A 27,003-nucleotide genomic window follows, 5' to 3' on the forward strand; every position below is an offset into this window, starting at 1 on the left:
TGCAATGAAACATAGTTTTTGGGACTCTGTTTATTTACGTGGTGGTGCGGTGGGTAGCGCTGTCGCCTCACAGCAAGGGGGGCCTGGTTCGATTCCCCGGCCGGGTGACCGGGGTCCTCTCTGTGTGGAGTTTGCATGTTCTCTGCGTGGGTTTCCTCCGGGTTCCTCCCACAGTCTAAAAGGCCAACTGGATGTGCTACGTTGCCCCTGGGTGTGAGTGTCTGTCTGTCTGCCCTGCGATGGACTGGCGACCTGTCCAGGGTGTATCCTGCCTCCCGCCGATGACCGCTGGGATAGGCTCCAGTGTACTTCTGGTACACTTTACAAGACTATGAAAGTGTCTTAAGACAAAACTGCTCTGGTCCTGCTTTAATAAAACTACCCGTTATTTCATGACTTCGCTGGCATTAACGCGCCATGTGTGCTGTGGTAGGTCATCCTTTAATGCTCTGCATGGAGCAGGACACACTCACCATGAGCTACAACCGCTTCTATACCAGCAAGACGCACAGCCACCTTAAACAGGGATTTTACAATATTGCTATTTACAATATAACTGCATTTGGCCAAAAATGAGCACATGTTTCAAAATAGAAAGTAAAAAATAACGACTTAATTTCTTAAATGTTTCAGGTATTTTGCCAAAATAATGTCTTATTTTCTCACAAGTAGTGAATTATACAAATAATCAATACAGAAGTGATTAAGTTCCTCTTCAACAAGCAATCATTTTTTTCCACGTCATTATTTTGTGTTACTAACTAGAAAAAGGAATTCTTCTGACCCAATGAGCTGCGATTTGAACCAGATCCAAAGGAAAAACTGCCTCTGACCTCATGGAAACGAACCTTCATGCAAAAAGCATGGGAGCCAAACACATGGCCATGTTGTGCTGGTTATATGTTAATTATGAAGTTGCACCTGTGCTCATTTGCATTAACAGTCGCGCCACACTGGCCGTCATTACTGCCTCTCTTAGTAAATCTGTCTAAACCGGAAAAACACCACTAGAAATCTACATTTACTACCAAGCGCCACATCAGCAGAGACGGCTGGTTCTCAGGAGCTAATCTGAGGCCTGACCAGGACGAGGAGGAGCTCGTTTGATCTGGCTCTTCGTTTGGATTGCGAAGCTTCTCTGTACTGGGGATTAACAGCCATTAGACTGTAAACATAAAACAGCGCCTCCTCAAATACGGGTTATGAAACTTTCAGTTCCCATACTGGGCTTCAAGAATGACTCACCCTGAGCGAGATATGAGTGAAAAGTGCACGGTTTGGATTCTGTTTGGATTTTTGAAGCCATAACAACAAAGTGGATCATAATCAGAGTAAAAAACATCGAAAACTGGATCAGAACTTTGAAATCTATACGCTTTGCTGGACATTTGCTAGCAGACAAACAAGAAAGTGTTGCTACTCTTGAGGCCTCCTTTGGATGTGCATTTCACTGAAAGCTCAAGGTGTGGACCCATTTCTAGTTGCCACAGTAACGAGGTATTTCATTTGGCCTGCAACCCCAAGGTCTTGGGCCCAGTCCCATTTCACCCCTACCACTCAGCCCTACCCCTCTGGTTTGCGTGTTCATGTCTAGGGGTGAGGGTCCCAATTCCTGTTGAGGGGTGGGGTAAAGACATAGATGGATGGATGGATGGATGGATAGATAGATACTTTATTAATCCCGAAGGAAATTTAGGGCATTACCCTCCAAACGGAGGTTTTTCAGACTCCAAACAGAGAGAAAACTGAGAAACCGGTGAGACGGAGAACAAGAGACCAAAGAAACCCAGACGGGCAGGGTCGCCTACAGAGCGGCGCTAGTAGCTGTTAATGAAGTGATGCTCTTTTATTAGAGGGTCTCGTTTCAGAGGAAGATCTCAACCACTGCCCTGTAGCTCAGGAACAAGGGGCAACACTCCAAAACAAGGGATGGGGTAAAAAGGAGGAATGGGACGGGGCCTTGGAGTGCTAGCCTAGAATGGAGCCATCTTATTATTCAGGACCTTTGAGTTGGAAAACAGAGCATCAGTGAAAACACTCAAGAAATGACCCATCATTACGTTTCTACAGCTACAACAGAAGGATGAGGTGTGAAGAGCAGGCATGAGATCCGGCGATACGCATGCATATACATGCACAAATATACTTTATTCACATACATGACGGTCACTGCGGTCAGAGGCTATAAACAGTTCACAAACGGTACATTAAATTCATACGAACAGCACCGAGGTGGAGGACTCCTGAGCCGAGCTCTTCATGGTGTAAGGGGGGCTGGGTTTTTCGCTGTGCGAGAAGAATGAGTTCCAGATTGAGAGAGGGAAGCTGGGGGAGGGTCCACTGACCCTTAAGTATCACAGCGTAGCACAATTCATCAGGAATGAAGGGTTTCTCTCCTGGGAGGGTCACTTTGCTTGATCCTTATTCCATAGCGATCTCAGTCTGAAGAGGATCTCTAGGACCCGAGGTTCCTTCTCTTTTATTTTCATATCCATATGGACTTACTCTATGCATTCGCTCAGGAGATCTGTAAGCAGAACCATCACGTAACGCAACAAAAGCATTGCATAACAGTTCAGAGGGGCACCACACAGGTTTAGAAGCCACAGGTGCATTAGGTGTGACAATGCTGCATATTCAGTGGTGCAAAACCATGCGATGGCCTTCAGCTCCTATAGTGGAGGAAAGATCATCCAGGAAAAGTCGGCATTAGGAGAAAATGCGGAATACACTGTGGCGAAAATCAACCCTCTCAACTGTCCTTAATGATGAGACTGTACAGGAAAACAGGAGGATTTACAGTCTTACGCCTTCCTCTCTGTTTACTTAAGATCAGATAAAAGGACAATAAGTTCAGGCGCAGACATGCAGCCTTGGGAGCCGTCAGCCAAGGCAAAGTGAGCCTTTACCGGTTCTGCTTCCACAGGCATGTCTGAGCCTGTCGGCAGGGCTAATACAAGCCAATGTCCTCATGAACAACAAACTCACCAGCACTGATCTCCTGACCACACATGAGCTCGTGTAGGCGTGAACGTCTAACGCTGAATTACACGCGTTTGGGCGAGGAGCCTGAGGAGTGAGACCTCCGCACAGCCGGCAGCGCACAGCTTCACCCGACTTCACTTGGCTTTTAATATGACGTTTGGGATGTTTCAGCTGCGTCTTCGCTATTCTTTCTACTTCTCTCTCTATTTTTAATCGTGCTTTTTATTCTTTTTATTTCGTTCATTAGTATTCGCTTTATTATTGTCACTTTATTGTCTTACATCTTTTTCTTTTATTTCATTCATTTTCTATTTATTTTATCCTTACCTACTGTTACTTGATAAGTTATAATATTGTAATTTTAATTGTCTATTTATTAACAGTTTATTAGTACCTTATTATTAAATTAGTCTTTTATGATTTTTATTATTTAATTATAGCATTTGATTGATTTAGTTATTTTTACTATAAAATTCAATCCCTCATTCCTCTATTACTCGGCTACACTGTAAATGAGGGTCTCCCTCAATGTATTTCAAGTTTAAATAAAGGTTGATTGATTGATTGATTGATTGAATTCATGGTCAAAACAGATGCGATAGGTTGATGGGCTGTACAGTCACCAAAGCATTTTTCTGGTTCAAGTCCAAAACGTTGGTACAGCCCACTCTGAGGACGTGGACGGACACTGTAGGTCAGAAGTCACTAATAGGTGGACCACGGTCCGAGTCCGGACCCAGACGCTGTCCTATGTAGACTCACAGACCAATTGCATCCACTGTAAATATCACACATGACGCTACTCAGCCAATCAGATCTGTTTACGATGAGCTCTGAGACTCGAGTCAGTGACGCCACACAGGGGAGGGACGAGGAGAGAAACAGCAGTCAGAGAAGAAAGTGAGTCAGAGGGAAGTTATTCCACATGACGTGATCTAAAAAGAGGAAACTGACAGTAAATGTTGGTGAAATCTGACCCAACTGGACTTTATTTGATCTGATGTTCAGTAAATGTTGGTGAAATCTGACCGAACTGGACTTTATTTGATCTGATGTTCAGTAAATGTTGGTGAAATCTGACCGAACTGGACTTTGTTTGATCTGATGTTCAGTAAATGTTGTTGAAATCTGACCGAACTGGACTTTATTTGATCTGATGTTCAGTAAATGTTGTTGAAATCTGACCGAACTGGACTTTATTTGATCTGATGTTCAGTAAATGCTGTTGAAATCTGACCGAACTGGACTTTATTTGATCTGATGTTCAGTAAATGGTGAAATCTGACCGAACTGGACTTTATTTGATCTGATGGTCAGTAAATGTTGTTGAAATCTGACCGAACTGGACTTTATTTGATCTGATGTTCAGTAAATGTTGTTGAAATCTGACCGAACTGGACTTTATTTGATCTGATGTTCAGTAAATGTTGTTGAAATCTGACCGAACTGGACTTTATTTGATCTGATGTTCAGTAAATGTTGTTGAAATCTGACCGAACTGGACTTTATTTGATCTGATGTTCAGTAAATGTTGTTGAAATCTGACCGAACTGGACTTTGTTTGATCTGATGTTCAGTAAATGTTGGTGAAATCTGACCAAACTGGACTTTGTTTGATCTGATGTTCAGTAAATGTTGGTGAAATCTGACCGAACTGGACTTTGTTTGATCTGATGTTCAGTAAATGTTGTTGAAATCTGACCGAATTGGACTTTATTTGATCTGATGTTCAGTAAATGTTGTTGAAATCTGACCGAACTGGACTTTATTTGATCTGATGTTCAGTAAATGTTGGTGAAATCTGACCGAACTGGACTTTATTTGATCTGATGTTCAGTAAATGTTGGTGAAATCTGACCGAACTGGACTTTATTTGATCTGATGTTCAGGAAATGTTGGTGAAATCTGACCGAACTGGACTTTATTTGATCTGATGTTCAGTAAATGTTGTTGAAATCTGACCGAACTGGACTTTATTTGATCTGATGTTCAGTAAATGTTGGTGAAATCTGACCAAACTGGACTTTATTTGATCTGATGTTCAGTAAATGTTGAAATCTGACCGAACTGGACTTTATTTGATCTGATGTTCAGTAAATGTTGGTGAAATCTGACCGAACTGGACTTTATTTGATCTGACGTTCAGCTGTCGACTGTATAAGATGCTGATTTTTCTACTCGGCTACTTCAGTAAACAGTACATGTCACTGAGTCGTGATGCAGGTCAGACGTTCTGATGTTCTGGACCTTCGCTTGAGAAACTTCTCTAACTGGACCTTAATGGATCTTAACTACAGACTCCTGCTGTAGCAAAAGGCTTTATACCAAGATCACTCCGAGACACTGACTTCAACACCAAAGGCCGTCCACTGTGCTAATCAAATGATCCGATACTGAAACGCATCAATAATATCATACGACTCCAGTTCTGAAGGGCATTACATTTACATTTACAGCATCTGGCTGACGCTCTGATCCAGAGCGACTTACAAATTGATCATTTTACACAGGGAGGCCAAGGTGGTGTTAGGAGTCTTGCCCAAGGACTCTTATTGGTGTAGTGTAGGGTGCTTGCCCAGGTGGGTCATCATTACCGGTACTGTAAGCTTGATCTGCACACCAAGAGAAAGTTCTTGACGGATGTTTGCAAATATGTTGGGTAATAAAGAAGGTGTGGACAGGTATCCATCAGGTGAAAAGGGAATCTTAAACAGGTGAACAATGGGTTTTTCCTTCTCGGTGGCCCACCTGAGCACGAGGACGTGGACAAAGGACAGTGAACTAGCTTACCTTTCAAACCATGAGGACACCCCAAGGTAAAGAAAGCTCCAGGTGTTCCTGGATGTTCTGGAGCGTGTAAGCATGCAGGCCAGGTATGACGGAGCAGGACATCAATCACCTGAACAAGCTTTGAAGCAGCAGGCTCGCTCAACGCAAAGCTGAAGAAAAAACCTTGGATTCCAATCATATCTTGGCTAATTGAACGGAAAACTAGGTGAATACAATTTTCACCGCAAGGGAGAATATGAATCTAAATAAGTTCAAGATTATGTAACACGGTCATAAATCCCGGTCAATTTCATGGCCTCGGCTAATTGACTTCCACCAGGACTGTCACAACTATTACTTAATCGCCTGATCACAATGATCTGAGTCAGCCTCTGATTCTCCAGGGCAGGTTTTGGTTTGTCCATCTGAATTATTGTGACCAGATCATAAGGTGAATTATTCAGTAACTGCATGGAATAAATGTAAATTTATATCTTATTTTATTTATTTTCTGTAAAATGATCAGAACGTGTGTTTTATGATCTCCACATTTCACTACACGCTCACAATTTACTGCTGAGAGCCAAAAATCTGCGCCGCTCTTTGTGTTGTTCTCTAAAAGTGATGTTTCCAGAGCAGATCACTGAAGAGACGCCGGCTGTTTATAGTTTAGAGCCCAGATTTGGGGAAAAACGGGTCGACTTTCAGTAGAAAAACAAACTGAGTTCAGCTTCTTTTATTATAAGGGTTTAAAATGACGTCACCGTCTATTAGACTGGAGAGAAGAGCTACAGCCTCACATGACACAGTCGTTTATACTACACCTTTAGTGCTAAACTGCAACAAGCAATGTGTGAATTGGTGTGTTGGGTTGAGGAAAATAGGCGTAAATTAAAAAGGCATTATTTGAGACGTTACGGGGCTTTAAGAAAAACAAAAAATGTTCATTTATTTATCATGTCAGCTGCTGGGAAACAGACAGCATGGAAGGTGGCTGATCAGCCAAACAGACACTTTAGGCTTTGTGGTAAACAATGAATAAGACAAGACAATTAAATAGCTCATTATTAATATGCAATTATTTATGAGAATTAATCGTCAGCTAGTCCTTCGTGACCGCGACAGCAAAAGCTTTCGCATATTAGTGAATGGTCACACACACTCACACACACAGATCCCTAAGGGTTGAAAGCTTTATGAGAAACCGGGCAGTTATGAGCGAGTTATGAAATTTGTCAGGTGACGGTAATAAAGGTGATCCATTAACTCAGCCCACAGTCAAACTCCACCTCAGAGACGTTTCAGGCTTTGTGTGTCTGAACTGGCCGTTTCAGGCAGATCTGGTTAATAAGTAATCAGTCCTGCCACGACCACAGACCGTCCACTCGTTCAGCACCCCCGCAACCCAGCTCCCAAGCCCACCACGTCTGCGCTGTAATCTCCAAAACTGACGGCTGTGAAAAAGAAAAGTCTCCTCCAGAGCCCTAAACAGCGTCACGTCGCCCGAGGCAGCCTTTTCTGTCTCGGAGCTGCGTCTCTCGCGGTGGAGGCAGCGAAAGGGCATCGGGTTATCGCTCCGATGAGCAAAGGGAGGAAGAGAGCGAGGAGGGAAGAGTGACACAGCTTCATCTGATCAGACGACTCGCTGAAGATGCGCCACAAGAGCCCCGCCCCCTTCCTCCCACACAGAGGCACACACATAACACACAAGCAGACGCTCCATTTTACAGACACGCCAGGCCACTTCAGATCAGCCGGCCAGCGGGTCATTTACAAGCTCACCTCTACCGAAACAGAACGACTGTACGAGATAAACACGAGGAGGGAAGTAAACAAGGAGTCGGCCTGCCGAAGGCGCCGATCGCACCCACCTTCGGTTTCATTTTCCATTAATAATAATTAAATACCGACTCGGGCACGGCAGTCCACACATACCATGACGAGAATTCAGCTGCTAGAAATAGTCTGAATAGAGAATCACTCAACGTGTGGTCAGGAGGGCAGAGAGCGATGGGTCCAGTGGCGCCAAACTATAGATCTCTCTGAATGAGGAAGCTTTTATTTTGGTTTGTTAGTGTCTGATATCGGATTCAGTGATCAGGCAGCGGAAGGACGGTGGAACTGGCGCTCTGGCTTGTTCTCAGGTATATTTTAGGATGCCTGTTGTTCAACCACAAGCTGTCCGATATCAACCACGCGGCAAGGAAAAGGATCCGGTTTAACACCGTGAATCGGAAAAGGCCTGAGCGGTCATGATCAATTCATCTGAACCGATGATTAACTGCACGCACAATAATCCGATCGTAATCAGACGCCTGCGGTTATCCGATTATTCAAACGGTCGTGTAAACGCCACAGTCTGATCTAGAAATCCAAATTTCTCAGACTGCATGTAAACAGCCCCACGATGTCCCAAACGAATTCTATCACTTTCCTTTATTTACATTTAACTGCCTCATTTCACATTTTGTTTATTCCAGCATAACGACAGAAATTTAACGGCTGCAGCCAGCTTAATTAACTGATCAGCTCAAATTAGCAATTAAGTAATTACGCATCGATTATAATAGAATTTTCAAGTGTTCAAATAGTCATGAAAAGGTTAAAGACATGAATAGCAAGTTAGAATTTATGATACGCAAATCAGTTCCTCTCAAACGTAAAGCGTTCTCAAATTTAAGACTCAAGAAACGTCTGAAGTTGACGCTCCACCAGAGGGCAGCGCAGAAAGACTGGCCGTCTGAAGGCTGGACACCAGGGGAGGCGCTCTACTCGTAAACCATTAACAGATTCACCCCCACACAGCCTCTAACTGTTAGGCTTGACTTTAACATGATTTTAGCTATTGTTTTACTTTTTATTACTCCTTTAATTTATTTTATTACTGTTCATTTATTGTCTTACATCTTCTGTTTGTTTTTATTTCATTCATTTACATTTTTCCTCATTTTACCCTCATCAGGTCTGCTACTTGTTAACTTACTGTACCATAATGTAAATGGCTGATTGATTAATCAATATATTGGTCTCATTATTAAATTTTACTCTTATCATTTTTAGCACTTTATTATGACATATGACTTCTTTTACTACCCAACTTCTCAGCCCCCGATTTCTCTATCGCCCGGCTGCACTGTAAACGAGGGTCTCCCTCAGCGGAGGCCGAGCTTAAATAAAGATTTATTGATTGATTGACTGATTTAGTGAATTTATGAGTGAATTTATCACACTTATCAGCGGAACTTATCTTTAAAAAAACCTGAGACTGGCACTTTTCTCTGTATGAATCTCTACGCAGGGCTACGACGCTGAGCGGTCTCTGGTGGTCTCTATGGTGTTGTATTTTAATGCTTTACTAATCAGAATATCAAGCTCGACTCTAACGCTCATCCTTACCTACTTATGATCCGTAACAGCATCTGCACCAAGTATGCGTTAAGAATAGTTTATGAAAATGAAGTGACGCAGCGAAAGCTGGAGATGAGCGTGATGCTCTCCACAGGCTGGCCGGTTAACTGAGCTGGGAGAAAAGCATGTTTGCTCAGGTCCAACATCAAACCACTAGTTACACTGAATCTCACCTCATCAGGCTTTCAAACACTTGGCAGAGGACTCTAAGCGTGGGTGAAGCTCGGGGTAATAATGACATAATGTAAGATATTTCCTGCAGGCTTGGAGTCCAACCAACTACAGTATAGCGGAGATGAACCTTCAAACCAAGCAGACTCTTTCCTCACACACCACATAACACCGCCTCCCTGTACGCGACTCATCCTCCACACTACAGACCGTATGACTCCCGCCACTCACACACACCCCTGGCACCCCTGGCGTGTCACGCGGCATGAACAGTGTCCTATAACCCAGTCAGAGTTCAGCCTGATTATTTTAATGCTAAGCACTTTTTAATTTTGCCGTGTACCTTAAACTAATACGGCCTGACTGAACATCCAGTCCATGTTATACTAAATATGCTGTCCAGTCGGGATGGGCAATAAAATATGATGCATTATCATCACAATGCGTGAGTTTATCATGGGTATCATCGGTACTGTAACACCACACAACTGCATGCATCATAAAAAAGGCCGATTAACACGAATTACGAGGATCAAATTAAACACCACTGACATCATTTTTCATCAACCTTTTGTTTGGATTTGATCTGCTCCAACTCGTTCTCCAACCTCGGAAAAAACGCATATCAAGATTTTTTCCATTACTATACGACTAAAACTACACCACTCAATGTACAGCACACACTCCATAACCCACCACACGGCTGCACGTTCACACACCACTCACACCGCTGAATGAGTTCAATTAGCCCGTTCAGGGCAACAGCGCAGCAGCCAGTCCAAGCCTACCTGTTGCGGGGGACGGGGATATGAGAGGAAGCATCGGGGTCCTCAGGGGAAGGGTCCGTAACGCGTAACGGCAGGACACATCTTGGCTCCTGGGGCCTCCTCACTGGAGTCATGGCCTCCACATGTATGTGCTCCTCTGGTCTCTGTCCATTTAACACCAGGAGATGAGTCGGGCTGCCTCGCTTGAGGACGCCACCGGAGGAGGCCACCTCTCTCCCATCCTCCTCACCAGCACAGCCCATCTAGGGTTAAAAACATCTGAGGTAAGGCGACAGTCATCAAACTACAGTCCACACACCACCCCTGGACCGGCTCACCTACATGCTGACGAGGAGGCGTGGCCTAAAGCCCAGGCCCTGGGTCAGTCTTTCAATATTTCTTAATATTGATATTCAAGGTACTGACTGCCGGTTAAAGAACAGTGTGTGAACCGCCCACTTCTGACTGGAAATGTGGTCAGCAGACGGCAGGGGTGTGTCTACAGGTGGGCTGGGGTGGGTGTTGCCCACCTAGACAAATCATCCACCCATCCAATGAAAACCCTGAATCAAATCTGTCTGCCTGCCTGTCTGTCTGACAGACATGGTACAGACAGATATTACTGTTGCCCACCCAAATCATTCAAATGCCCCCCCAAAGACAGCATCCCAGCAAAGCCTCGGGTAGACAGACACACCCCAGGGCAAATATCCGCTATCTGATCCAGATAACGTTAATGACCTCGCCGCGTTTTCTGGGACGCATCTAAAGTGTCCAGATATCTGGTGTTGAGCGCTCGTTGCGGTCAGTGCTGTTGGTGTTCAGTGGTCATTGTGGTCAGTGTCGTTGGTGTTTGGCGCTCAGTGCGGTCAGTGCTGTTGGTGTTCAGTGGTCATTGCGGTCAGTGCTGTTGGTGTTTGTGCTCCTGCGGGTCTGTATCCATAGTAACAATGATGAGTCCAGCTCTTATCAGCTCAGCGTTTCAGCTCACCTGCCAACATGGCGACGTGATCGCACTAACGACGCAAGCCAACACTTGGAATTGTGATGAACTGCGTCACGTTACGTCACACTGTGCTGTCGTGGGCGTGCGGACGTGGTCGGTTCACTGACCGGCAGCATCGCCTCATTACAGAGGGCGCAGTCCGTCCTGTGGACGGGCTTTAGTGACGCGCCGCGGTCACAGCGTCATGGCGTTTTTAAACGTCAGGAAAGCGCGTGAGAATGGTTTTTATCCTCGGCGCGAGCACGTCTCGGTAAAGGCCGAGCAGCGGGGGTCTCTGGCGCTGCGGTCAGGCCTCTCGGCCGCCCTGCGGAGCGGAGTCGCAGTGAGGGGGCGTGACGCCCACAGCGCCGCGGCCTCGCGTTACGAAACAGCGCCTCGACTTCGGCGGAGTTCAACGAGCAAAGCGGCGCTTTTTAACCGGCTCTCGCGGTTTGAGCTCAGCCCGCATTTCACGGTATCTGGGGGCTGTTCGCCCGTCGGGCCTTCCTGTGCGCAGACAGGCTGTCGCTCGGCTCGACTCGGCTCGGCTCGGCTCGGAGGGGGAGGGGGAGTCAGTTACATGCCGAATAGTCCGGCCCTCTTTTCCCCCTTAAACTTTCAACATGCATTAGTCGCCATCTTAAAATAAACGCATTACACTAACAAACGAGCTGCGGGGCAGCGGAACTGGAGGGAACGTGTTGATTTCACTCTTGGCAGAAAAAGCAGGGCTTTACTTTTGCTGCGTTTCACGAGTTCAACACGTAGTTTTGAGATAAACGCCGAACGCCCTCGACACGAGCATGCTGCACACACACACACACACACACACACACACACACACACACACACACACTCACAGCTGGGCAGCTGCTCCTCACCTTTCTCCGGCTGTAGTGCTTCTCTCTCCCCGAGCAGTGGTTCCCATTGAGGGAGGTCTCCTTGCTCGGCTCGTGCAGGGACCCTTTATCCAGCAGCTTCGTATTAAAGCCATTGACCGCTATGGCCCCTTTCTTCCTCGCCCACAGGACCCCGTAGTCCACGGCCGCGACCCCCTCGCCGTGGCCGGCGTGCGTGATGATGCTGCCGGCGCAGCTCGCCCTCACGCCGGCCGGAGATTTGTCGAGCAGGCGCTTGGAAGTCATTTTCAAACGTGACGCACGGCGCTGAGGCCGGGAGACGGGCTGTCGGCGGGTGCGGAGCGGATGGGGACAGAGGCATTTAACGCGGGCGCGCTGACCCCGAAGCCCCGGCGCTGCGGCGACGCGGCAGACTCCGCTGCTGCTCTGAAGCCCCGGAAAGCCGCCGGCTCGCGGGATAAACGATTGTTTTGCTTTTCTCTCCGAGACCGACGCCACGCCCACTCTCCGCCGCGCGTGCAGCCGGGCGAGATCAGCGAGGCCCCGCCCCCCATTGATTCCGATTGGCTGTCGGCGGACATAAACATTCCACTTTGGCACGCGGCCACTGAGATTCGGCCGCTGATTGGCCGGTTTGGAAAATGTCAGGCTGTTTTTTTCCCCGGCCTGTGGAGGTGTGTCTCCTCCATTCGCCGGCCGGTTCAGCTGAAGGAGGACAAACACGCAGGTTCCCTCAGACCCTCCGAGAAGCCCCTCTCAGCGCTGCTGCGTCTCTCAGACCCTCCGAGAAGCCCCTCACAGCGCTGCCAGGGCTCTCAGACCCTCCGAGAAGCCCCTCACAGCGCTGCCAGGGCTCTCAGACCCTCCGAGAAGCCCCTCACAGCGCTGCCAGGGCTCTCAGACCCTCCGAGAAGCCCCTCACAGCGCTGCCACGGCCCTCAGACCCTCCGAGAAGCCCCTCACAGCGCTGCCAGGGCCCTCAGACCCTCTGAGAAGCCCCTCACAGCGCTGCTTTCACACAGCAGCAAGACGGGGTCCAGAGAAAGCTGTCAAAACTATCTCAGTATTTCTAGGTTTCATGATCAAACTACACCCTGTTGGGCCTCGTCCCATTTCTCCTTTTCACCCCGACCCCTTGTTTTGGAGTGCCCCCCCCCTTGTTCCTGAGCTACAGGGCAGGGGTTGAGATCTTCCTCTGAAATGAGCCCCTCTAATAAAAGAGCATCACTTCATTAACAGCTACTAGCGCCGCTCTGTAGGCGACCCTGCCCGTCTGCAGGGACAGCAGAGGAGGGGAAAGTTCAGCTCCTCACTGCTGGGCTTTAGTTACATTTAGGGATCAGACGCCTTCAAAGAGGGGGGCAGTTATTTATTATCACCCCCCTAATTCTTCAGTGATGTGAAGCTGAAGTCAGAGATTCTCCAGATTCTTGCTGGAATTTTCCCGTTCCACCTTAAATGGAGCAGCAGTTACAGTCTGGCACTTTGGGTATCAGAACTGCTGGACTATTTAAGGTGGAACAGGAGATTTAGCAGATTTGACGTTTTCCATATGGACAGTGTTCCTCCTGAATCGCCGGCCTTCTGTTGGGGTCTCCAGGCTTCTAAATGGCTCGTTCGTGATTCCTAAGCTGTACAAACACTGAAATCCAATATAACCACCATCTTAAAGAGGACGGTTCGTCTGTATTTTGGTTTGTCCATCTGAATTTTTGTGACCAAATCGTGAGGTGAATTATTCAGTAACAGCATGAAATTAATGGAATGTTTTATTTTATTTATTTATTTTTGTAAAAGCCCCTAAAATGATCAGAACGTGTGTTTTCTGATCTCCACACATCACTATACGATCACAATTCACTGCTGAGAGCCAAAAATCTGCGCCGCTCTTTGTGTTGTTCTCTAAAAGTGATGTTTCCAGAGCAGATCACTGAAGAGACGCCGTCTGTTTATAGTTTAGAGCCCAGATTTGGGGAAAAACGGGTCGACTTTCAGTAGAAAAACAAACTGAGTTCAGCTTCTTTTATTATAAGGGTTTAAAATGACGTCACCGTCTATTAGACTGGAGAGAAGAGCTACAGCCTCACACGACGCCCAGCTTCTGAATGGAGCTTATGGAGTATGAACGTTATGAAGAACATGATGAAGAGCGGTTTGGACCCACCGGTGGTCCCGAGGAGCTGAAGAGGTTAAGGCTTCTTTAGTAAAGGGAAAAGTTCTATATAGAACCACAAGTTCTGTGCAGAATTATTTCATGCTTAAACGGTTCTCTGCATGATGAAATGTGGAAGGGGTGTGGTATACGGTTCTATATGGCACCAAAAAAGGTTCTTCTGAACTTACACACTTTAAAATGATGATTTCCAGGGTTTCTCAGCAGGAAAATTTCCCACCATGAACACTCAAAGAACCCTTTGCGTGAGTAAAGGGTTCTCCAGAGTGATGGAGAATGTGTTGTATATTGTTTCATATAGAACCTTTTTGAAAAGGGTTCTTTATACGTCTTCTATTGTAACAAGCTTGACATTGTAACAACAGAAGAACCCTTTTTGGTGCTATATAGAACCCTTTTCAAAAAGGTTCTGCATAAAACCATGTACAACACATCCTCCCTCCATCATCAGATCCATTTAAGAACCATTTAGGCATGAAATGTTCTACGTAAAACTAAACAGAACCACTTTCTTCGCAAAAGTACGAAGCCCTGCTGGTGACATCTCATATAAATATGAACAATGTATGGCCACGACTTATTAATGTGTGGGAATGAGATCCTATTTTGTGGCCACATTTTAGTAAATACATGGGAATGAGATACTTAAGTTAACTTAGTAAGGTGTGGGAATGAGATCATGCCTTACTAAGTCATGGTCACAGATTATTTTTATTTATTTATTTTTATTATTATTTATATTTACTCCACTTCACATCGCCTGTGTTTGTAATTAGGGCTGGACATCATTGACGAATGTTGGATACGGGTACTTTGACTTTCCGTATCGTTTCCAGTCACTTTCTAAAACTGCCAAGTAAAAGTGGGAATTTTTACTGAGCACAGTCGACTACAGACATGAAGAAGAAGGGCATACAGCGTGTGACGCAGGCAGCCAATCAGCAGTCTAGACTTCAGATCATGAACGCTTATCGGCTCAGTGACTGACTGCTTAGTTACTGAAATTTAGCACCAAGCAACCTGGAATCTTTCAGTGCTCGGAAATATGAAAGTAATTGTGTAGTAATTGACACCCACTCCTGTTTATCTCCGCATAATTACAGTCAACCTACAAAATAAAAGTGATCAGCAAACACACAAACTGCTTTAAGGTGCAACTTTATTACAAAAGTAAAAATTCAACCATTTTAATGAAGGATTCTGATAGAAAACATTACAGTCTGTTTCACAGAATTCTCTTACTAAGCTTTTACACACCACAGCCTGTGTCACACCTGGACGGACGAGACCTACACGCAGTTACTGGAAGCTGAGCTGAGGCGCTTGCAGGGCAGCAGAATACCTGACACAAACGTTTAGCACTTACACATGATTGAAATTCACAGCCAAGAGCCCAACAAAATATAAACTTCTTAAACGTCTGTTAAGCTCATAAAACATTAATACTATAGTTTTTATTTCTCTTTTTTTGCTTTGTATCAGTAGGATATATACATGCAGCTCGGGCTGTTTCCGTGTCCTGCTGTGTCAAACCGGAGATAAAGCATCGCAGCTCCTGCTGTGCGAGACTGGTGGAGTCCTAGACTGAGACTGAGACTGAGACTGAGACTGAGACTAAGACTGAGACTAAGACTGAGACTGAGACTGAGACTCTCTCATTGTGTATTTCTTTATTTTAAATCCACAAATACTGTGTTTAAACACAAGAACAAGCTTGTGTACGGCCGTGCGAGTCACGCTCTGATAGAGCTCATTCACCTTTTCACCGCAGCCGTGGTTTGGCGTGACCATTGTGCCCCCCTAAAAACTCCTCTTGCTCTGTGTGCTTTTAACTTCAAAAGGCCTGATCTGCTGCACGGCACAAAGCAAGCCCTGTGCTTTGCCGGACAGCTTCTAGAGTGGGAGGAACCAGAGCAGAGCCAAAGCTAAGGGGAGCACATTTCCTCCCTCAATCTGGCAACCGCTGAGTCTCAAGGACGCAGATTAATAACGCTGGGAAGGGTTTGGGCTTGCTCCGGGAGTGTGCAGCCGTGCAGCGCTGAACGACTCCTGGTTATATGTATTGTGTAATCCATGAGACGACCCATTACTGCGACGTCTCCTCCCTGCTGCTCTTTTTTCTGTTTTTTTTTTTCTCTTTTTTATTTCTAGTTCATACTGATATCTGCAGTACGAGGTAAGGGCCATTTCTGGGCCCAGTGTGTTACAAGAATAATGAATAATTATTCTAATTAAGAAGAAATATCAAGCGAGGGGGGGGGCACTACTACTTTTTCTAAAACGCATGCATGTGCAAGCAGGACGTCGTGACAACCACCTAAAGAATATCGAAAACACGTGTGCATGGCAGTGATGTTAGCATCCTTAATAACAAAGCTACGTGTGAAAACAAACCAACGATACAATTTTATTTTTTTAAGAAAATAGAGTGCAATAAAAATCTTATCTTTACTCTTGATTTACAGTATATGTGGCATAACAAATATTGGACATAACCCGACATACTTAAATGCAAAACTCCCAGGTTGGAGAAGAAATGGACTTTTTTTCCTGTACATATCATCCCTTCTCTATCCCTGAGCTGATATTATGGTCTTTTCCTTCACTCAGTCCCCAACGTTGACCATTCTATTGACCCTGATATGGTCATGTATGGTAGAACCCACCTATGGAGCTTGTTTAGCTGGTCGAGGCTTTAAGGGGGAGGAGTCGGGGTCAAATAGGTCGGGTCATCTTTCTGTTCCCTTTCTTCTTTTCTTTCGTTCGATTGTGCCATTGCTCTGAAAAATCCTGTCTCCCGCTGGGCGTGTGGGAAAAGCCATTGTTTACAGTAGAGTCGAGCCACGCAGACGGACCAGAGCTGGAGGCTTCCTTCCAAAAGACGCTCTCTAACGACTCTAAGCCTCAAGCTTTGTTTTCCTTCGCCTCTGTCGCGGCTAAACGCCGCCGACAGGCCAGCCAGGCGGAGGCCCAGGGTGCCGGAGGAGCTGGCCTAGTTCTGTGACCTGTGGGGAAAGTGTACAGACCCTGCCAGACTTGTAGCCTTTACTGGCCTCAGCCCTGTACAAGCCATTCAGCGTACTGACAGTGCAGGCCTCATAAACCCAACTCTTAACAACACCCCTAAGAAAGGACCTTCTAACTACCTGCTGCAAGGCTTCCCTCGTTAACGGAGCGCTTTCCTTTTCACATTTCTTTTCTCTTTTCTTGGAAAGTCAAAGATAGTCAGAGTCAGTCGTCCGGGCTGTGGCATAAAAAGCAGCCGCACTCGTTCTCTCTGTGGGAAAAAGCATGCCATGTCTTCGAACCCTGTTGCTCGAGCCATCGCGCCTGCCAAAGTCTGGGTGGAGGATGCATGCCATCTCACTAAAAAAAGAAAAAAGACTTCCACGGTATTTGAGAGTTATATCCTTTTACGGGTTTTAAGTTCGCCTAGAGTGATGAAAACACCAAGAGGAATGTACATACCTATCTACACCATCTAACAAATGCACACATGTCCGAACTAAATGGCCTTTCCGCAGGGACAGTGTGAGCTGGACAAAGAGAAGAACGAGCTTGACCACAGCTTCTGAAGTCACTCAGTATTATGAAGAGATGATTTTTACATTTACCCTGGTGTAGCCCAAACCCTTTATTAGGGAACATAGTGAATCTTTTTGTCTGGTAATTTAGTACGGAAAGGTCTGTGTTAGCATGTGTGTGTCTCAGCTTCTTCTGGGTCTCAGACACACCAATGCTTACAGTGTGGATGTACATGTTATGTGCAACTGTCTGCTGTGTTGCTGCAAACGGAACGTGTGTGTGTGTGTATGTGCGCTTATGTGGGTCAACTTCCATACTGAAGTCTTCATGGAGTCCCGGCCCACATCTCTACAGCCCTGTGACGTACATCTCCATGCCGTCGTTGAAGGTGAAGATGGTGGTGGTGCTCATGGCGTTCGCCCCTTGCTTTGCATCCCCAATGGCCTCGTAGAAGTTCTCGCAGGTTAGGGCCCTCCCTGGCCCCTGAGGCTGACCAGAGGGCTTCTTCTTGGGCTTGAGTGTGTTGCTCACCGGCCTATCTCTCTTGCGATGCGAGTCGATGGTAGCGTAAGCTGGGTCTGACTCGACGGCTTTTGGCCACGTCTTCTCACCCACCGCCTCATAGCAGTGCTCCTCCGGGGGGCACATTCTCCCCTGTGCTTCCTCCCCAGGAGCTCCCCCTGGTGGCCAAGGCTGAGAAGCCCCAGAGCCTTCCTCTCCCCCCAGGGATGGAGCCGAGCCTGTCTGCCCACTGGCCTGCTGGCTTAAGCCCTGCTGCTGCTGCTGCTGCTGCTGCTGGTGTTTCTTCTTCAGGGTTTTACACACAGTGGAGTACATCTCGGAGATCTGGGGAAAGAAAAACCACAGACTGAGAAACACAGTGGGTCCCTGCCAGAAACCAGGCTGTCAAAATGGATTTCGTAATAAAACCGTCCCAAGGAGCAAGGCGCTCATGTTTCAGTTGTAGTCACGAAGGGAGGAAATAAAAGCTGCCAGCTGCATTCACAAAACACACACTAACTCCTGGTTCTTCTAGACTTGGAGGAGGACGTTTAAAACCTTATCAGAAAAGTCCTTCTCTAGTGAGAGTGGATGCAGGATTAGCCAAATTCCTGCAGAAAAATAGAATAAGAAATGAAAAAGAAAACAGAGGGTTAGAAAAAGTAAACAAGACCTCGCTCACTGGCTGTGCTGGTTAGTGGTCTAACTAGTCAGACTACCTTTCATTCACTCTTAGTCATTCCCTGTTAGCTTTTTGGTTTACAGTATTCCTCCAGCCGCGACCTTCAGTCTAAACATGTCTAAACATATACTGTGGTTTGTGTGTGTGTGCATGTGTGTGCATGTGTGTCAGTGCGGTTTGAGCTTGCAGAGGTGTGGATGGTAACCAAATTTGCTTGCACACAGCAAAAGTATGACCCACTTTGACCTGGGAAGGCAGAGCCAGTGTAAACGCACTTATCTCTGGAGTCTGGCCGGAGTTAGCTGCAGAGTTACCTAACTCCCAGATAATCCTGTTAAACTTTTACCACTGGAGCCCACAGAGCCGACATCTCGCTCAGCGCAGCCAGAGGGAGAATAAAGTGACTGAGAGATTCAGGAGAAGTGCTGCAGTTTGCCTGCACACAGACGTGTTATAAATATGCGTGGGGGAGAATGACGCGTGTGGGAAACGGCATGTGCAGAAGATTCAGTGATCTTTATAGCCTTCAGGAGTCAATGCATGAGGAGGCTCTGGGAGAGAAAAGCCTATGGATAATGCATAGATTTATACTGAACTAGCCTAAAGTTAGACCCAGACTCAGCCGCTGCTCACAGAGCTGTTTATATCTTACTACTTCTGCCTCTGTCTCTCTTCTGCCTCTGTCTCTCTTCTGCCTCTGCACTAATTGCACTCCACCATGCTTTGTGTTGAGAGCTGTGCAGTATTTTGCAGCAAGAGCTAGCAAGCGAGAGAGAGAGAGAGACAGAGAGACAGAGAGAGAGAGAGAGAGGGGAAGTCACAAGACAGAGGTTTCAAAACTCAGCTGCAGCTGTTGAGAAAGCCTTGAGAGACTTTTTTCACTTTCCGCCTCTCTCTCTCTCTCTCTCTCTCCCCCTCTCTCTCTCTCTCTCTCTCTCTCTCTTTCTCTCTATCTCTCTCCCACCCTCTCTCTCTCTCTCTCTCTCTCTCTCTCTGTCTCTCTCTCCAGCTCTCTCTCTCTCTCTGTTTCTCCTCCACACAGATGTATTATGTCAATGCATCACCCACCCCCTGCATGACCTCTGTGTGTGTGTGTGTGTGTGTGTGTGTGTGTGTGTGTGTGTGTGTGTGTGTGTGTGTGTGTGTGTGTGTGTAGTCATATTAGAAACAAAGCAGGGCAGAAGAAATTCATGAAAGAGCCAAAAATATCTGTGTCACGCATAATTTTAAGATATAAGCACTGAAGCTTATTAATGAAAGCTACACACGTCTAAAGGAAGTCCACTAACCGTCTGTGTTCACTCAGCGGCTGTAACCGATGACCAGCTTAGCAGGTCGTTATGACCATAAACACTGACTGCAGCATTAGCGCAGACGTGACTGTGTTTATGGCTCAGTGCCGTAACTGCATTACACGTCCAATATAAAATGTGATTAATTAACACATGCTCACCTCACAAATCCACACTTAGTTGCATGTAGTACTGTATACATTAATTATTAACAGCTAATTACACTCAAAACAACACTAGGGACAGGATGTGGTCATTTTGGGTCAATGCCAATAACCAATATTTTTATGTACATGTCTGCAGATGCTGATACATAAACATTTATAAAACGTAGCCTTACAGAGACCTATAGTGTTTATTTCTGCAGGTTTACAAACACAGACATTTTAGCCCAGCGTCACATAAACATTCTGCACAAAAATACATCATCAAATATTGGGTTCATATAAATAAATGTCATTACACTGATTGGTTCTAACATTATCATGCATCCCTAACTTTATTATTTAACAGTAAATTAATCCATTTATGTGATTTTTTTATTATTATTATTATTAATACTACTACTATAATATTATATACTATAATAAATACTACTATACTATAATATATATCAAGATACACTTGAAAGACTTTCGGTACGACATAAGTAAATTTTTTGATTGTAGGTGTTTTTAGGTTGAGTGTATAAGTAACAGAAGTGACTGCTGTATTATTTGAATAACCCTCATGTTACATCGCGCTGCTTTAAAGCCATTAACCACCGCACAGTGAGACCCAGCCTGGCACCCTGTGGAGTTAGTAAGGACACAGTGATGCTACTAAGCACCCAAATTAACATTGAGAACAGCCCATATCTCCCATTTACATTCAGAGGAGGTCATTTGGACGTTTTCACAGTCTGATCAAAATGTAGTACAGACATATAAGCTGTAAACAGTAGCTTTGATCTGTAGCAGCGACGTGCAGCCGGCTTTTATAAATGAATCAGTGATCTTCCTCAAATAATTTAAAAGATATTTCCCCTACTCTGTCATGTCACTTTACACCACAGAAGATGTATTTACTTCTGGGGCACATTTTTAGCTGACTGGTGCTATTTTAGGTTGATTTCACCACCTTCTGGTCACACGTGGACGATTACACACAACTCAAACTGTAACTGTGCAACTAAAAGACCTCAGTAAAATCTGAAGGAGGGCAGTGGAGTAAAAAGCATGAAGCACATCAGTGAGACACACACACACACACACACACACACACACACACACACACACACACACACACACAGAATTTAGAATTTACAACCATTTGAACTGTGAAATTAGACCTCTGCATTTAACCCATCCGTGCAGTGAAACACTCACATACACACCAGTGAACACACACTAGGGGGCAGTGAGCACACTTGCCCAGAGCAGTGGGCAGCCCTATCCGCAGCGCCCAGGGAGCAGTTGGGGGTTAGGTGTCTTGCTCAAGGGCACTTAAGTCATGGACCGTCAGCCAAGGGGATCGGACTGGTAACCAGTCACAGGGCCGGTTCCCTGACCTCCAGCCCATGACTGCAGCCACACACACACACACACACACACACACACACACACATCCAAATAAAATAACAAAACTGAACAGAGTAGCTAAAGCCTGTCCATTTAACTTTCCATCGCTGACCACAACCAGGGCCAGAGCCACAGCCATAACGTCTCCTTTTCGGACAGACATGCCAATTTTTCTGCCACCTACAGAGTCACACAAGGTGAGGGTCATTACGCAAAAGTCTGTCAACAGCTTTAAGCAGACCTGTATGCTCGTTATGAGCTCGCTGAAAGCTGGCAGTAGAGTGTGGATGAGAGACAGAGTGTGTGTGTGTGTGTGCGCGACACACAAACACACACCTGGCTACACTGGGTTGGGCGTGTCTGTGTAGGATAATGAAAGAGTACAGATTAAAGAGAGGAGGAGTCATAAATCTAGGTCAGGAGTTTCAATGCTGAAGTGTTTACCAGTATAAACACCCGTTTACAGCCTCGGCCCAATAGATTACATCTGAGCCCAAAACCTTACTGAACTTATTAATCTTTAAACCCATGACAGATATTAGACGTGCGCCCTTAACGTAACAGCGTTAAAGGCGGGCAATATGACATATCATATGTTTTGCAGTTCATGATGTGTACCAGGATATATGTGCGTGTTATATGTATGAAGAAGTTGCAATAGATAAAATGCACCCCGTTTAGCACTATCAGGGTAAAACTAACTTCCGCTCCACGTGGCTACAGCAGCCATGAGAATATGTTACCGCAGTGTGCTATAACGCTCGAGACGAGGATGGAAGCCCTGATTTAACTGTAAACAGAGCTAAGATGCTGTATGAGGTGCCGCCCTGTCAGAGAACCTGTCAGGAGAATTCCCACTCTGCAATGTCTTCCGGCTTTCTGAAACGCTAGGGGGCGCTCCCGAGTGAGTCCAAAATGAATGGGTTATTAATAAATAGAGCATCTGAGCAAAATCATAGTTTATAAATGCTGAAACATTTTAATGTAAAAGACTTCAATAATTCACTGAACAGCATAAAACATTGTAACGCCGCTGCTACATTTAAGAGCTTTTAAACTCGATTTTAGCCATTAAGCTCCATTCACTTCCATTCATTGAGGACTCGCTCGTAGGCGCCCTCTGCTGTTCAGCAGCCCTGTTTTTAATATAACAAGGGAAATAGGAAGTGGCCAGGCTCCTCATACACCGGCTCTGGCCCTGTTTACTGCTGCAGCCTCACATCAAACATATTTGTACAACATGCCAGCAATTTCTGAAATATTTCTGTTTTCAAAAGAAGAACTTTTATACGTATCATGAACTTGGTAGACATTATTTAAGTGTAGCTTAGCAGTAGATGCCAGCTTTCGTTAGCTGCTAGCACCATCTAACAGCAGTAGTAACATGGAGTCTACAGACATTAGTGAAAGAATGGGTCGCTCTCAGGAGCTCAGTGAATTCCAGCGTGGTGCCGTGATCGGACGCCACCTGTGCAGCAAGTCCAGTCGGGAAATTTCCTCACTACTAAATATTCCACAGTCCACTGTCAGTGGGATTATAACAAAGTGGAAGCGATTGGGAACGACAGCAGCTCAGCCACGAAGTGGTCGGCCACGTAAAATGACAGAGCGGTCAGCGGATGCTGAGGGGCATAGTGCGCAGAGGTCACCGACTTTCTGCAGAGTCCATCACTACAGACCTCCAAACTTCATGTGGCCTTCAGATCAGCTCAAGAACAGCGTAGAGAGCTTCATGGAATGGGTTTCCATGGCCGAGCAGCTGCATCGAAGCCTTACATCACCAAGTGCAGTGCAAAGCGTGGAATGCAGTGGAGTAAAGCGCCGCCACTGGACTCTAGAGCAGTGGAGACGAGTTCTCTGGAGTGACCAATCACGCTTCTCCGTCTGGAAATCCGATGGACGAGTCTGGGTTTGGCGGTTGCCAGGAGACGGTACTTGTCTGACTGCATTGTGCCGAGTGTAAAGTTTGGTGGAGGGGGGATCACGGTGTGGGGGTGTTTTTCAGGAGTTGGGCTCGGCTCCTTAGTTCCAGTGAAAGGAACTCTTAAAGCTTCAGCACCAAGAGATTTTGGACGATTTCCTGCTCCCAACTTTGTGGGAACAGTTTGGGGACGGCCCCAAACTGCCCATTTTGTTTGACAAACTGTAGTCTGTCCATTTGTGGCTATTTCCAGTTTGTTTTTTATTTAATGTGCCGTCACGGCTGCCAACCAGAAAGCTTCCTCAGGGCAATGACAGGTTCAGAATTTAGCCTGCTGTCATTCTGTTTCAGAATCTGACCAAACCAGCTGCAGGTCACACATAATCTTTTAGAAGTTATAAGATAAAGTAACGTCTGTTTTATGTTTTAAGTAAAAACGCAGTAACAGCTGCGGCGTAAGGAGTCACTGTTTAGCAACTGCTGCTCAGCTAATTAGATTTTTGACGTTTGACTAAAAAGTTTCCTCAAAAAGGTTTTGTAGACTTTTCTGACCATGGACCTTTTTCATCCTGGTCACAAACTGTTCAGTCTCCTGCCGTCTGACCAGACGGTGCACGTGCATTAAAAGCCAGGCAGACAGATTTAAGTGGATTTAAGTGAAATTTCCCTAGAAAAGTGCATTTTGCACCAAACTACTTGACGGAGTTCCCCATTAACATTATTGATGAAAAAAGCATAGATCATCAAAGGACGGAGACGTCCTCCATAACAGGTGGAAACTGCATAAGGTCACTGTGGAAAGGAGCTAAAAAAGGCTCTGAAAATGAAAATCAGCTGCTTGTTTCATGTGGTTTACAGTCCCTCTGTAACGGGTCTGAATCTTATTAAATGCCCGTCACAGTCGGTTTTTAATTTGTGGCAAAAAGATTTCAAAGCAAACTTATTCCAAACATTTCAGTCACCATCCAGAATTTTCCCAAAAAGTAAGTTAAAACGAGTGTTTATCACTTTCAATTTTCTCTGTTGACCTTTTTCCATTTTGCTGTGTGGGCATGAACGCTAACATAGTCATGCATATTCATGACCTCCTCTTGACAAACAGCCTCTGCGTCAAATACAACAGCAGTTTAGTTTTTAGTAAAGCTGCAGACAAAATTACACACTCGTCTAAAAAGAGCAGATATCCAGAATCTGACTACACAGCGCCGGACACGTCGTGAGCTGTGGGTAAACCACACAACTACTCAAATCTGAATAGAGCTCATGTTAGGCATTAAGGCCGAGGGGCATCTCGCATACAGTGACGTGGTTACAGAACCCACATCTGCCCCGTTATCATGTGACACAAACAAAGCTGAACTGGACGGGACCTGTTTGTGCTTTTATGTGTAGCAACCACACAAACTGAGGATGAACATGTGGTTGAGAAACGCAGCGCTGAGAGAACATTCACTACAAACCGACAGCTGACTAGAACTCGTGAAGACGTCCGGATTCATTTCACCATCTCACACTAAAGCAATCAGGAAGGCCTCCAATCACTCCGGGTCTCCATCAGGAGGATACATATCCACCTATTTCTCCCAACCGCAAAAATCACTTTGTTAATTAGTTGAAAAAGGCAAATTGAGGTTAAAATGGGGATGAATACTGTGTAGTGTAGGCCAGTGTCGTAACCTCTGGGAGAGTAGAGGGAGTAGCAGCCCAGGGGCACAATGTGTGGGGGGCCCGTTTTGATCAAATCACCCTAAATCTTTTAATAGGCTCTCCAGGCTCAAACTGGAGAACATTAGGAGAACCGAGAGATTTTCTGGCTGGGAACTCAACATTTATTATGATGTCAAAATCCCCTTTTAAAGATGCGCGTTTGATTACGACGCTGTAGGACGTTCCAAACTGGGGGATTTATCAACTGCAGTTCCCTGACTGACGCTGAATAACAGCACCGCTTCCCTGTAATTATACAACAGTACTCTACTGTAATCTACACACTACTGTGCAAATGTCTCCGAGAAAATGCTACGTAAAGTTATTCATGTTAAAATCATGTTTGTATTAAAGGGAGTCCATTAATTGCTCTTGCACAGGGACCTATAATGTCCCAGGTAGACCCCCTGGTGGAGGCTCAGCTTCAGAAGTAAGATCTAACAGCTTTATGCCAACATATGTGCTGGATTGTATACAGGTGACATCATACATTAGCATTATGCTACCAGAGTGAAAGGTATAAACAGAAGATATTCGCAAAGAAACGTTTTCAGTATGAAACCACAGGGCTGGTTATATGATTATATAACAAAAAATAAAAGACCAAAAAAACTAAATTCACTACAGACCAACCAAGAAATTCAAGGCATTTTAATTCGGTCTCTTTATTTGGGGTTAAGCAGAGACAGTGACCATCCCTGACTCCTTCATCCATCCTAAAACTGAGTACCTGCAAACCCGACTGAAGATGGCCCAGTAGAGTGATGTGGGAAGTAGACAGTATCTGGGCCCTGTTCACTGTTTCGCTGTTCCACCACTTGTGTCTGAGAACATGGTGCAGAAGATCCAGTGCACTCAAACAATCCCACTGTGCACCACAGTAAGTGGTGTACAACTGACGTACCCTAGTGGATAGGGGATACCCATAATGCACTGCGTTGTTTGGTTTGAAGAGTCATATGCAACTTCTCTGAGGAGGACTACTGAGCCCAGAGCATCTCCACAGACCCCTCTAGCCCCAACTGACCCCAACCCAGACCCAGACCTGTTACAGGTGTAAGTGAGCTCTTCTGATGTGTGCGGTCAAGTTGAGCGGTCATAGTGGACAGGTGGTATCATGGCTATACTGTAATGAGCCGTATGGCACAGTGTCCGAAGTTGTTTACCACCATCATAAATTCTGTCCCCTATAAAAGTTTTCCATAGTATATATCGATCCAGCTTTTCTAATGCAGGAAGTCGCTGCCCTGAATAAAACCTCGTATCTCCATGTTCATCGTTTTGCAGTTTTTGACATCATTTGAAAATACCCTTGGTCCTTTGTATTGTGTGTAAATTTCATGATGAATGGACCAACAGAAACGGCCCAAAATGACTGGGAAAGACGTCTGGTTCCATTGACTTCCATTTGTTTTGTTCTGATGGCAGCGATATACTGATAGGGGACCATTATTGATCGGCATACGACTGGCTGTACTCAATAAGCGTTATGTATGGTGTCTAAGGCAACATTACATAAAGTGCAATTTCAAAAAGGACGCTAAGGGCCCGTATGAAAAGGTTTGAAATCTTTAGGTCTAATTTTCCACACTTGCGCTGAAACAGTGATATTAAACGACAGACTAATGGGTTCAGATGTTCAGTGATGAGGCTTTAATCCAGCTTTTATATGATGCATGCAGTTGTTCAGTGATGCTT

The 27,003-nt window shown here is 45.5% G+C and overlaps 2 protein-coding genes across 2 annotated transcripts in view; both read right to left on the reverse strand.

Annotated features, from left to right (window-relative positions):
* si:rp71-79p20.2 (zinc finger protein 704) overlaps nucleotides 1-12,435 on the reverse strand; it is an 81,479-nt gene extending 69,044 nt beyond the window's left edge. The window contains exons 1-2 of the mRNA XM_017686532.2: nucleotides 11,967-12,435; nucleotides 10,122-10,363 (exon numbers count right to left, since the gene is read on the reverse strand). Coding sequence (XP_017542021.1) covers nucleotides 10,122-10,363; nucleotides 11,967-12,230 — 506 coding nt within the window. The 5' untranslated portion in view covers nucleotides 12,231-12,435. The remainder of the gene's footprint in view (nucleotides 1-10,121; nucleotides 10,364-11,966) is intronic.
* Nucleotides 12,436-15,260: 2,825 nt separating this feature from the next.
* LOC108413848 (calpastatin) overlaps nucleotides 15,261-27,003 on the reverse strand; it is a 109,842-nt gene continuing 98,099 nt past the window's right edge. The window contains exon 7 of the mRNA XM_037541604.1: nucleotides 15,261-18,489. Within this exon, the coding sequence (XP_037397501.1) occupies nucleotides 17,992-18,489 (498 nt within the window). The 3' untranslated portion in view covers nucleotides 15,261-17,991. The remainder of the gene's footprint in view (nucleotides 18,490-27,003) is intronic.

Source organism: Pygocentrus nattereri, chromosome 9 (genome assembly GCF_015220715.1).
Source record: "Pygocentrus nattereri isolate fPygNat1 chromosome 9, fPygNat1.pri, whole genome shotgun sequence".
Classification (NCBI taxonomy): Eukaryota; Metazoa; Chordata; class Actinopteri; order Characiformes; family Serrasalmidae; genus Pygocentrus; species Pygocentrus nattereri.